We start from the raw sequence: 10,686 nt of genomic DNA on the forward strand, positions 1-10,686 counted from the left end.
GTCATGTTTGGGTATTTGTGTGTTTCGTGGTCTTCTGTAACCCTGGTAACAACCCTTATTTATTGTGTATTTGTGGGCATTGCCATAGTAAACCATCTCCTCCTGATGCTCTTCCTCTGTGGTTCTTCCTTCACTCAGTGCTGCACCAAACCACCCCCAGTCACTGTGGGGCCAATGCAGTGCCACGTACCTGGGCTGGTAGGAATGAGCCCAGACCGGCCCAGCAGGACAGCCCCATACTCCAACTCGGCCAACCCAACCTGTTGTGTCATCATCACACTCTCATCCTTATCCAGCTGAAACCCCACAACTGAAACCAGCAGGGTTATCTGCCCCACAGCCATCCCGATCAGTGACCCCGTGCCGGTAGCGAAGGTTTGTGGGGCAGTTGGGGCAGATGCCACAGCCCAGCCCTTCCCCAAACCTTGGTCACCTCTCACCTGTCCCATGCTGTGTCCCCATAGGGTTCATGGTCCTCTCTTACGCAATTCTGCCCTGGGGACATTTTCCATCCCCATTACCCCGATTCCACCCGTTCATACTTCCCTTGACATTGGCATTGGTTGAGCTCCCAAGTCCCTGAGGCCATGGAGTGGGGGAGGGTTGGGGCTTCATATGTCACCCAATACTCCATCCCCTCTGTGTGCATGCCTTGGGGAGGCTCAGCCCTTCTCCTCCCGACAGCACAGCACCAAAGCCATACCTTGATGTCAGCCAGAGGGCAGTGACAGCGCCAGCGGCTGGGACTGTTCCAAAACAAAGCAGCAGAGGTGGAGGAAAAGTTCCTCCAAATTCCTGCAGAGTTCAGAGTTCTCTGATGAGGATGGGTGGGAGCAGTGCAGCCCTGCACTGTGGTTGTAGGGACAAGCACCATTTCTTAATGACACTTTAACACCATTGCTGAGGTTGGCACGGATGGAAAAACAAAGAACAAAGGGTTTGTGTGCATCCTTCAGGCTGTGAGGCTTTAGGGTTACACAGCAGCTGCCCAGGAGCATCCCCAAGCTGGGTGGCATGCAGCGTCCCCATCTCACTGCCACCAACATGCAAAGGACCCCCAGAAAACACCAGGTGCCACTTCCTGATGGGCCATAAGGCAGTTTTGGTGCTGGGTGTGAGCTCTGAGTAGGGTACCTGTGGCTCCCATCCCTCAGTGGCCCCAAACAAGGGTGAGGTGCTGGCAGAGCTCCCACATTGCTATCCCTCAGCTCTCTCCTGCCCGGGCTCAGCACAAGGCACACAGCACGCATTGGGTTCCCAGCATCGTTGTCACCCTCTGGATTTGTGCTGCATCTCCTTGGTCTCACTTCCTTATTTTTAAAGCCTTTTTCTCCCACTATGAGTTGGATGGTATCACAACGGGCGCTCACAAAACCATAAGGAAGGAAACAGACCACCCATGAGACGCATTCCCAGGTAACTCAAAGGGTCTCACTGCCTGGGGGGCACTTTGTCTCCACGAGGAGCTGCAGAACCAGCAGCTGTCATTCTCTGGCCTCCAAGTTCAAAGTGACCCTTTACATTAAAAAAAAAAAAGAGAGAGAGAGAGAGACTTTACAAAACAGAGTTGAGAAACTGCTTCCGTCACAGCCCATCCTGCAGCCCCATCCCCACCCCACATAGATAAGGGCTGTGCTGCTTCACTCCCTCTGCTCATCCCCGGCTGCAGGTGGCTGCAGGTGCAGGTAGGTGACAAAGCCCTGGGCAGAGGGTGGCCAGAACTGGGTGAGATGGTGGAATGGGATGGGATTTAGTGGGGAAATGATTTGCAATGACTCCAATTGTTCTGCATGGTGCTGATCTGGGTTTTGGAGCAAGGATTTATTTTCTAGGGGGGGTCTATAGCGGTGGGGTTGGGGTGCAGGGGGTGCACCCTTGGTGGAACTGCTCACCATTCTATTGGTGTGCATCTGAGGGGTCCCAGTGCGAGAGAACTCATCACAGAGCCCATGTGGGCATGGAGTGAAGCCTGTCCTCTGCTCTGCAGGACTCAGCACCCTGTGTGGGCAGGCAGCACCAGGCTCAGCTCCAGCTCCAGCAGCGCACAGAGGCACCCAGCACCAGGACTCCCAGCACAGGCAGCATGGTGTGGGCAGCCTCTGCCCTCCGTGAGTCCTTCTACCCCCAGACCTGTTCCCAGCCCACAGCTGGCACTGTGCTGGGAATGGGCACACACACTTCTCCCAGCTCTGGGGCATCGCTGCTCTCCCTCTAAGCTCATCCCCATGGTGTCCAGGTTGGGCTGCAGGGTGGTTAAGGACTCCACTCTCTTCACACAGCATTCACCAGCATTTACCAAAAGTTATTCAATTGACAAAGAAAACTTCCCCAGCTGGAGCTGCTCCAGCACAGCCTCTGTATGCACAGTGCTGAACTTTTTACAACACATTTCGTTTTGTTGCAGGATTTCCTGTTGCCCTCATGCAGGCAGCACTGGTGAGTCACCGAGCATTAATAAATGGCTCCAAACCAACAGGGCTTTAAGCAGATTTTGGGGCTGATGTCCACCTGCTCTCCTCCACTGCATGTCAGGGACAATTTCATCTCTGACAGAGCAGTTGGGCACTGGCACTACTGCCCAGGGAAGTGGTGGGGTCACCAACCCTCCAGAACCATGGAGAAGTGGCACTGAGGGATGTGGGTTGGTGGGATAGTTGGGTTTGGGCTTGGGATGCAAGAGGTCTTTTCCAACCAGAATGATTCCACAATTCCATAATTCCCCCCAGGCCGCTCTCCTCCTCAGTGCCGTCCTTGCTGCTGCCACGGAGCCATATGCTGAGTGAGTGTCAACCCCAGCACAGGGTGCAGAGGTGTTATTTGCTTTGGGCATTGTGTTTCTTCCCATGATCATCATGACTTCTGTGACTGGCACTGGGCTGGGGAAGATTTAGAACCTAGCACAGCCAGTTCTGGTGCCAGGTTGCGTTTCAGCCTTATCTTCTTTTGTTGTAGCACAAACAAAATAAAAATTCTCTTTTTATGGGGCTGGCACAGATACAGTGGGAGATTCTGGGCTCCAAATCTGGGCTCCACTGGCTTCTGTCTTGCTCTAAGCCCAGGGTATTGCCACTGCCCTAGGGCACGTTCGTGCCTGCGTTCTGCCATGCTTCCTTTGTCACCCATCTCTTTGTCATCCATCTCCTTTGTCACAGCCTCGGGGTGCTGGTGTGCACCATGGAGCCAGGCACCATCACTGCTTTGCACCCCAGCATCCTGGAGCACCTGAAACTCTGCCCCATGCTGACGGGTGCCCAGCGGGATGCTGTCAATGCTGTGCTCCTCAAGAGCAGTACAGTGTATGGGTAAGGAGCCCAGTGGTGGGCAGGAGGGGAGGTGTTCCCTTCAGGATGCTGAGCTGTGCTTTTTGCAGACATCCTTCAGGCTGGGATTTGGAGACTCTGCAACATTTGGGGCCACTTGCGCTGGCTTTGAACCAGACCACGCTGAGCTTGGTGGATAAGGTGAGCCAACCCTAAATGGCCCATATGTCGGACCAGCCCACAGACACGGGACCCAGCATCCTGAGGACCCCAGATTCTTCTGCCCTCCCTGGCAGGCAGCACGGGAGGCATTTGCCAGGAGCATCGCAGCCACCTACAGCACTCAGGGATGGGAGCAGCGGCAGCAGTCCCTGACCTTGCTGACAGCCATGGCAGCAGCATCACACCCCCGGCCGAAGCGAAGCGCAGACCAAGAGATGCCAGCCCCAAATGCACCCTCCCCGCCTGCAGGCTGCATGCAGGAGCCCATCACCACCCGTGTGCTCTCTGAGAGCATCCTGGTCATCGACTATGACAGCCCCGAGCAGTTCTACCTCTGCCTGAGCGACAGCGTTCTGCAAACAGACCTAGAGCATGTGCTGGAGCAGCCACTCACCACCGAGTATCTCTGGGTGCTGAAAAAAAGGCTACAGGAGGTAAGGGGTGAAACAGGGCACGAGCAGCGGTGCAACTACTTGGGACGTGGAAGCCAATTCTTATTTTAATATAGACACCACGAGCATCCCTGCCTTCCCCACCCCTCTTTGCTGAGTGCAGGTGTACCCCACGGGGATGCCAGATGCCCAGCTCCGGAGGTTGGGGCCGCTGTCCCGCCTCTACACAGTGCAAGAGCTCAGCCAGTGGCAGGTGACCTCAGCGGACACACTCTGCGCCCTGCTCAACCCCTCAGATGGCAAATGGAGCAGCGCCCAGGTACCCGAGGGGCACAGGGACAGATGCAGGAGAGCCCAAACTAGGGCTGCTCTGCACTCTTGTCCATGCCCGGCTCCTGTGGGAGCTCAGCCACCCATCTCCTGGAGCCCAAGGCACAGGGGTTTTGTAGTGCCTTTCTGCCAAATACATTTTCCTCTTCTCTAAGCACACAATGCTTGAACTGTGTTTTCCAGAAGCAGCAGCTGATCGCAAGGTTCCTGGAGTTGGGGGGCAACCTAACAGGGCCCTTACTTCAGCAAATTGGTGGGATTTTCCTGTGTGACCTGAACGAGGAGCAGATTGAGAAAATACCTCCAGAAGCAATTGGGTAAAGCACTCTATCGGGATGCTCATCCATCCTGCAAGATGCCTGGGGTCATGGGAAGAGAGCAGGGGATAGGAGGTCCACCTGGCTCTGCAATGGTCATGTCCCACTCTGAGCCACCAGTGACATGGGTGGGGGATAAATCACACATCCCCTTGGCCATTGGAAAGGCTTTGGGTGGCACCCCCTGCTCTGACCTCCAAACCTCCCTTCCCTCAGGAGCGCTGGAGAACTGGACATTTCCTCCTGCTCTCAAAACAAAAAGGACCAATTCTACAGCAAAGCCCAGCAGGCCTTTGCCAGCCAGGCTGGCACCAAGGTGTATTACTTCCAGATGCGGCCATACCTGGGTAGGTGCTTCAGCCTTCATTTTCTGTAGAGATGTCTTCCTTGGCTGGAAGGCTGGCCATGGTCAAGAACCATCCAGCAGTCACCAAAGCCTTTCTTTCAGTGTTGTAAGTGTTTGCATGAGTTCAGGTGCCCTGGGTGCTTTCTTCAAGGTGGAGCTCCAGCAGAAGACCTGAAGGACTTGGCTGAAAATGGCGTCGACATGGACATTGACACCTTTCTTGCCCTAAATCCCAATGAATTGCAGGTATGTTCCTGCTGTGCTGTGTGCTGGTGTTATTCCCATGGCGGGGGGGTTGGAACTAGGTGATCATTGTGGTCCCTTGCAACCCATGCCATTCTATCATTCTAAATTGAGGGCTGAGCCGTGGGTTCAAGGCTTCAGTGTCATCAGATCATCAAATCTCTACTTCTAACCTTTTAAAATTTTCTTTCTTAAGTTAGTAATAACTCTGCATTCCCTTTAGAAAAGCATTTTCAGGCAGCGCCAGCTATGAGCCTGACCAAAGCTGTCATACATGCATTGCAGAAACTCAGCGTTCTGGATGTCAAAAATTTGCTGGGGGCAAACATCCAACAGCTGAAGGGAGCTGAGAATCAGACAGCTGTGATGTGCTGGGTCAAGAAACAGTCCCAACAGGAACTGGACCAAATCCTGGGAATCGGCCTGCAAGGGGGGATGCAGGAGCCTCCCCCCACAACCACCCCTCCCCCCCTCACTGCTGCCCCCACCCCTGTAACCACCAGCAGCCACCCCACTAATCCAAACACCAGCCCCGAGGCCCCCACCCCAAGCACTGCAAGCCCAACCTTCCCATACACCGCCCAGCCCAGCACTGCTGTCACCACCATCACCTCCACCCCAGCCCCTAGCTCCATCACCCCATGCTTCATCCACCAGCCCACCACCTCCAAGTCCCCTGCTGCCACCCTCCTCACCACCATCCTCACTGCTGTCAGCCCCAAGGCCAGCTCTGTCCCACCCCCAGCCGTCACACACAGTGCCACCACCAGCACTGATGTTCCCAACCCCACAGGCACCATCCGCGGCACAGGGACCTCACCGGTGTCCCCAGCACTGGGAGGTACCACTGGCCCAGCTCCTGCCCCCTGTAACACCACCACCCCAAGCTCCCCCTGTGCCCTTGTCCCAAAGCCCACCTCTGTGCCTGCAGCCATCACAGCCACAGAAATTAATCCCCTCTCCCCCAAGCCCACCACCCCACTTCCCAACATCACTGCCTCCACCCAAAGTATCAGCTCCTCAACGAGCAAGACTACAGCAATCATTTGCAAGACTGGTGTTCCTCCAGCACCTCTCAGCCCCTCTTCCACCACCTCCAGCAGAGAGATCACCAAGAAAGCACCAGTAGATGTGCCAGAGACACCAAGACCCCCACCTGATGGATACATCAATCTGCAACCTGAACCTGGTAAGATTTGTGTGTTGGGAACTGGGAAAGGCTTAGGGGCCAACATGGGAGCAAAAGTCTTCACCAACAAGCAGCAGCTGATGTGCCTTTTTCCTAGCTACATTCAATAGTGGCATGCTGCTATCCACAAGAAACCCCAGGTCGTTACAGCATATCAGGTAGCACTGTACCTGCACAGGGCCTGACAGCAGCTGTTTTGCAGCATGCTTGCCTTCAGATCCTGCAACTGTTACAAGGTATTGCTTAGGGTGCCTCATCACACTTTGAGTGCACAGCAGCTCTCATCCACTCTGCAAAAAAGCTGGAGTAAACCCATCAATGTCAGTGCACTGCTCTGTTTTTCACAAAGCAAGGACTTCAGAGTTCCATATCCCTAAAGTCTGTAGTCCTGTATCCCAACAGAGCTACACTCATACCTTTACTGACTCAGGTTTACTTCTGCACTAGCAAAAATAAGCGCAGACTCAGTTCTCCTGACTGTGATACAAGGTGATTTTTGTAGACAGGATGCAGTGCAGTGCCTCTCCTGCCCCAACTGCACACATGGCTGTTTGTGTGGATAACTCAATCCTTTCTCATCTCTGCTCTCTAGGCTCAGGATCAAGGGTGTCCTCATGCTTACTCCACATACTGACCACAGCCATGGGAATATCACTGCTGCAAGGGCTTCTCTGACACTGCACCTCCAGCACTGCGCTCCCGAATCCCTCCTCCCACATTCATCATCCTGCAAAACGATGCTGGCAAATTTCTGCCTGAAAAGCAGAAACCCGGGGAAGGAGAAGAGTTTGTCCTTTTGATTCCAGCAAGGAAAGCTCATTTTGTTTTGAATCTGGAAAGTGAAATGAGGACAGATGATTTTCCATCCCAAAGCAGCCCAGCAGATACTTCACTAGCTAGCTGCTCTATACAATTATCAGTTAATATCGGCTGATCCAGCACTACTTTAATGCTGACAGTGGGCACAGTTCTACCAGCTTTATTCACACTGGATGTTGTTTTGCTTCTAAGCAGTCCCACAGCTAAAAAACAGTGGGAAATCTCAGGGACTCAAATTGATGGCCCCTGCAAGAGAGGTGGAACACGGCCCAGAAACACAGCCTGAAAACTCAGCCTGAAATCCACTAAATTGCATTTAATTTGCTTCATGACCTTAAGAGAATTGTCATCAACATTAGTTCAAACTACACTAAGCCTAGTTAGGAAGACAAATTGAAGGTAGTTTGTCTTGATTACTGTTGAAATTATATATAATAAAACAATCAACTATTTTTTCTTAATCAAGCATGTTCTTGGATACATTTAGTGCTTTGGAGTTTTTCTGACTAACAAATCTTGATAGATTCCCCTTCCTTTGCCCTGACTTCCTTCTATCTTCTTCTCACATTAAGACTTTTCTTGGACAGAAATCCCAAAGAAGCAAAAAAATATGTTGAAAGTCCTATACAAAGCTGTTCTCACAAGGAAACTGGGAACAGCTTCAGCTCTTAGGTTGGAGTAGTCAACACCAAAGAAAACGAGCAGGCATGTCTGAGGTTGCTAGCCATTTAATTTGATCTAGTACCCACAGCCACTGCAGTGCAGGCAGTGAATGAAGACAACAGCAGCTCCCATTTTGCTTCTGGCATTTTTACTTAGCTCCACAATTTTTTTAGAACCAGCTGGAAAGCTTTACTCCCACTCAGAGGGCCTGGCAGCGCCAAGAGATCAGGTTCTGAGAAATGCAATCAGTAACATGCAGAACAGCAGATTTGCTCATCCCTAAACCCACCACGGTTGCACAGTAAAATATTGAAAGCTGTTGCGTTGCAGTAAAAGGGATGCACATTACCTTGGCTTGGTTTGTACAAAAGGCAAAAAGAGACCCTGCTCTGAATTGTCTGAAAGCTTCAGTTCCAACAGAACGCTAATTTTTTTCTACTGATTTGAAAAAGAAAAGTACCTAGCAACGAGCACAGAGCCACACAGCAGCTGCCTGCTTGCAGTGAGCACCCCTCGTTCCTGGCCTGGCAGTCCCCAGCAGGCTCTGAGCAGGTCACACACTGGTCCACCTCATCGTGCTGTATCCAAGGGAAGAGTTTCAAGACAAGATTGACATCATCAGGAAACTGAGAAGCAGAGCAGGCAGGAGGTGGAGCATCATGGCCTTGGTACCAGGAGGGGCTGAGGATGGTGCTAGAGGAAAAAGGGGGCATCAGTACAAAGAAATCAACAACTGAACCATTCTTCCATGGGGAAAAGATCCTGTTGTGCCACATCCAGGGAAGATCTCTGGCTTTTTGACTAGGGCTCTCTAATCAGTACCCAGCCATCCCTAATCAAATCATCAAGTCAAAGCCCAAATCCGACACACAGTACAGCAGGGTGCTGTGGAACTGCTCATTCAGTTGAGATGCTCAGCTAACGTGGATGCTTTCAGAGAGATTACTGGACTGTTCCTCATCTTGGACTTAGAAATTGCTGCAAGGCTTAAGGTTCCTCTGCAGAACTGGATTTGCTGCCTGTCCATGCTGGGAAGTGAAGGGTGCAGGTGAGCACTACTCCATGCATTTTAAGGGGGCTGTGTGGATAGGCAGTGGCAAATGCCAGTGAAAGAGATCTGCAATAGCCCAGACCAACAGTCTCTCCTCTCTCAGACACATGAGCAGATAGCAGGACTCTCTAAGGCGTTGGCACAAGCATGGCTGAGAGCTTGGTGCGCTCAGTTCTCTTTACAGGCGACCAAAATTACCTCCCTTCCACAAGGCAATTATTCTCCTTACTGTAACCCAAAAAATAAATATTTAAAGCACAACAATCAGAAGCCCTAACACACTACATACGCTGAAACTTCGGCGTGACGATGTTTATATAGCCTTCTTGTGTTCCTCCTATGAGCCCAACACTCAGTTTATCCAGTTCTGTTTGCTTCTGTCTTCGGGCCCATTCCTTGATGGGAGACATGTTCCGCCAATTTGACAGATCAGGAAGATTTATCCCCAGCAAGTCCTTAACCTCAGCAGGTGTCAGGCTCTAGGAGAAATCAAACACGACTTACAGATGTAAATGCAGGAATGACCATACCCCCTCTAGTCAAGGATCTGATGAGGTTTCTGTTAGCAGAAGCTTTCAGAACAACAAACTTGTAGTGAGCGGTTTCAGTTGGAACAAATCTTACCTTAGGTTTGGGGAATAAACACAATGATTCCTCAAAACCAATTTCTGTTGTCTTGTCATGACATGTCTCCTTGACCCATGTAGGGTCCCCAATCCCTGTTCAGGTCACAAAGCTTTCTTCCAAAAGTGATAATATTACTGCTAACACTCCTGTTAGGTTTGCACTGTAGCCTAGTGGAAACCTCCTGCTACTATGAGAGCTTGTTCTAAAGAAATTCCCCAGTAAGACTGGGTAAGCATCCATGGATAACTCCAAATTAAACTTCTAGGGAAATTTCAGGTTGGTTTTCCACTTTCCATTAGTCAGCCATACTGTGAATTTGATGGAGCAACTCTTGATTTCCAACAATGGACAACATGACCAGCAACAACCACCTCGTATGGCAGAAACACAAGGAGGCGAACAATGTCAGCATTCAGCTTACCATCAAAGCGTCTCTTCTCAAATTCACCAATGTACCAACATTCATGTTCACATTGTCCTTGCTCAGAGCTCTGAGATCCTCACCAGGAGCACCTCCTATGACCAAAAAGAGAAAGTTTTACTCAATGCCATCACACAAATGAGCAGTGTTGTGTATGTGTATAGGTTGGAGCATAAACAATATCTTCTAAATTTATTAGGCCTGGACTGCTAACAGGGTGAGTTCCAAATGCTCCTTTAGCTGCAGGGTTTTATGATGTTGGCCATCAAACCAATCTGCATCAATGGCCAGGTGGAATAGGTAAGAAGAGGTTCACTGAGGCTGTGAATAAATTCTTGGGTTAACAGGGAAAATCCATGTTTTGTGACACGGGAGATGCCTGTGAGATAAGCACTAAGCATTGGCAGCTGGATTTCCAAGGCACTTAGCAGATCTTACCCATCCCAGAAACCCCAAGTCTGAATATTCCTGTGATAGTTGGACAGTCAGTTAAGGGAATTTTAAGTCAGACTCTTCCAAGAATATGTCATCTACAAGTTGGAAAAAGATGCTAACCTTCCAGAACTTCTAACAGCTTAGCTTTGAAGATTTCCAGATCTTAAGACAGTATTTGTTCCTCTTTCCCTGTAACAGACTGTTATTTTACATACCTAGGTAAGGCTCAATAAGCATATAGTAGGAACTTAAATAATGTTGGTCTGAGAAAGCACGTTTTGCTTTAGCATACAGGATGTCCTTTGTAAGCTGTGAACAGGCTGAAGGATTCAGGGATGCCAGTCTGCAAAAAAAAAAAAAAAGAAAAAGAA

The 10,686-nt window shown here is 50.7% G+C and overlaps 2 protein-coding genes across 2 annotated transcripts; one reads left to right on the forward strand and one right to left on the reverse strand.

Annotated features, from left to right (window-relative positions):
* Nucleotides 1-1,603: 1,603 nt before the first annotated feature.
* On the forward strand, nucleotides 1,604-7,558 carry LOC104913401 (mesothelin-like protein). The gene is made up of 13 exons (XM_010719536.2): nucleotides 1,604-1,685; nucleotides 1,988-2,108; nucleotides 2,405-2,436; nucleotides 2,727-2,779; nucleotides 3,153-3,302; nucleotides 3,371-3,461; nucleotides 3,557-3,916; nucleotides 4,038-4,193; nucleotides 4,388-4,521; nucleotides 4,738-4,868; nucleotides 5,019-5,113; nucleotides 5,396-6,299; nucleotides 6,892-7,558. Exons 2-13 carry the CDS (start codon nucleotides 2,084-2,086, stop codon nucleotides 6,972-6,974), a joined length of 2,214 nt encoding a protein of 737 aa, XP_010717838.1. The 5' UTR covers nucleotides 1,604-1,685; nucleotides 1,988-2,083; the 3' UTR covers nucleotides 6,975-7,558.
* A 131-nt stretch (nucleotides 7,559-7,689) lies between these two features.
* LOC104913402 (mesothelin-like) lies at nucleotides 7,690-10,652 on the reverse strand. The gene is made up of 4 exons (XM_010719537.2): nucleotides 10,531-10,652; nucleotides 9,881-9,975; nucleotides 9,122-9,311; nucleotides 7,690-8,474 (listed from the first exon to the last, which is right to left on the reverse strand). Exons 1-4 carry the CDS (start codon nucleotides 10,550-10,552, stop codon nucleotides 8,380-8,382), a joined length of 402 nt encoding a protein of 133 aa, XP_010717839.1. The 5' UTR covers nucleotides 10,553-10,652; the 3' UTR covers nucleotides 7,690-8,379.
* Between the last annotated feature and the right edge of the window lie 34 nt (nucleotides 10,653-10,686).

Source organism: Meleagris gallopavo, chromosome 16 (assembly GCF_000146605.3).
Source record: "Meleagris gallopavo isolate NT-WF06-2002-E0010 breed Aviagen turkey brand Nicholas breeding stock chromosome 16, Turkey_5.1, whole genome shotgun sequence".
NCBI classification, from domain to species: domain Eukaryota; kingdom Metazoa; phylum Chordata; class Aves; order Galliformes; family Phasianidae; genus Meleagris; species Meleagris gallopavo.

Coding starts and splice junctions, on each gene's coding strand:
- LOC104913401 (XM_010719536.2), top strand. CDS start 2,084: ATGGTGTGGGCAGCCTCTGCCCTCC. Junction 3,462..3,556: donor CGCTGAGCTTGGTGGATAAG/GTGAGCCAACCC, acceptor CCTCCCTGGCAG/GCAGCACGGGAGGCATTTGC. Junction 4,869..5,018: donor CCAGATGCGGCCATACCTGG/GTAGGTGCTTCA, acceptor GCTTTCTTCAAG/GTGGAGCTCCAGCAGAAGAC.
- LOC104913402 (XM_010719537.2), bottom strand. CDS start 10,552: ATGCTTATTGAGCCTTACCTAG. Junction 9,976..10,530: donor GCTTATTGAGCCTTACCTAG/GTATGTAAAATA, acceptor TTTTGGTCATAG/GAGGTGCTCCTGGTGAGGAT. Junction 9,312..9,880: donor TGAGAAGAGACGCTTTGATG/GTAAGCTGAATG, acceptor GATTTCTCCTAG/AGCCTGACACCTGCTGAGGT.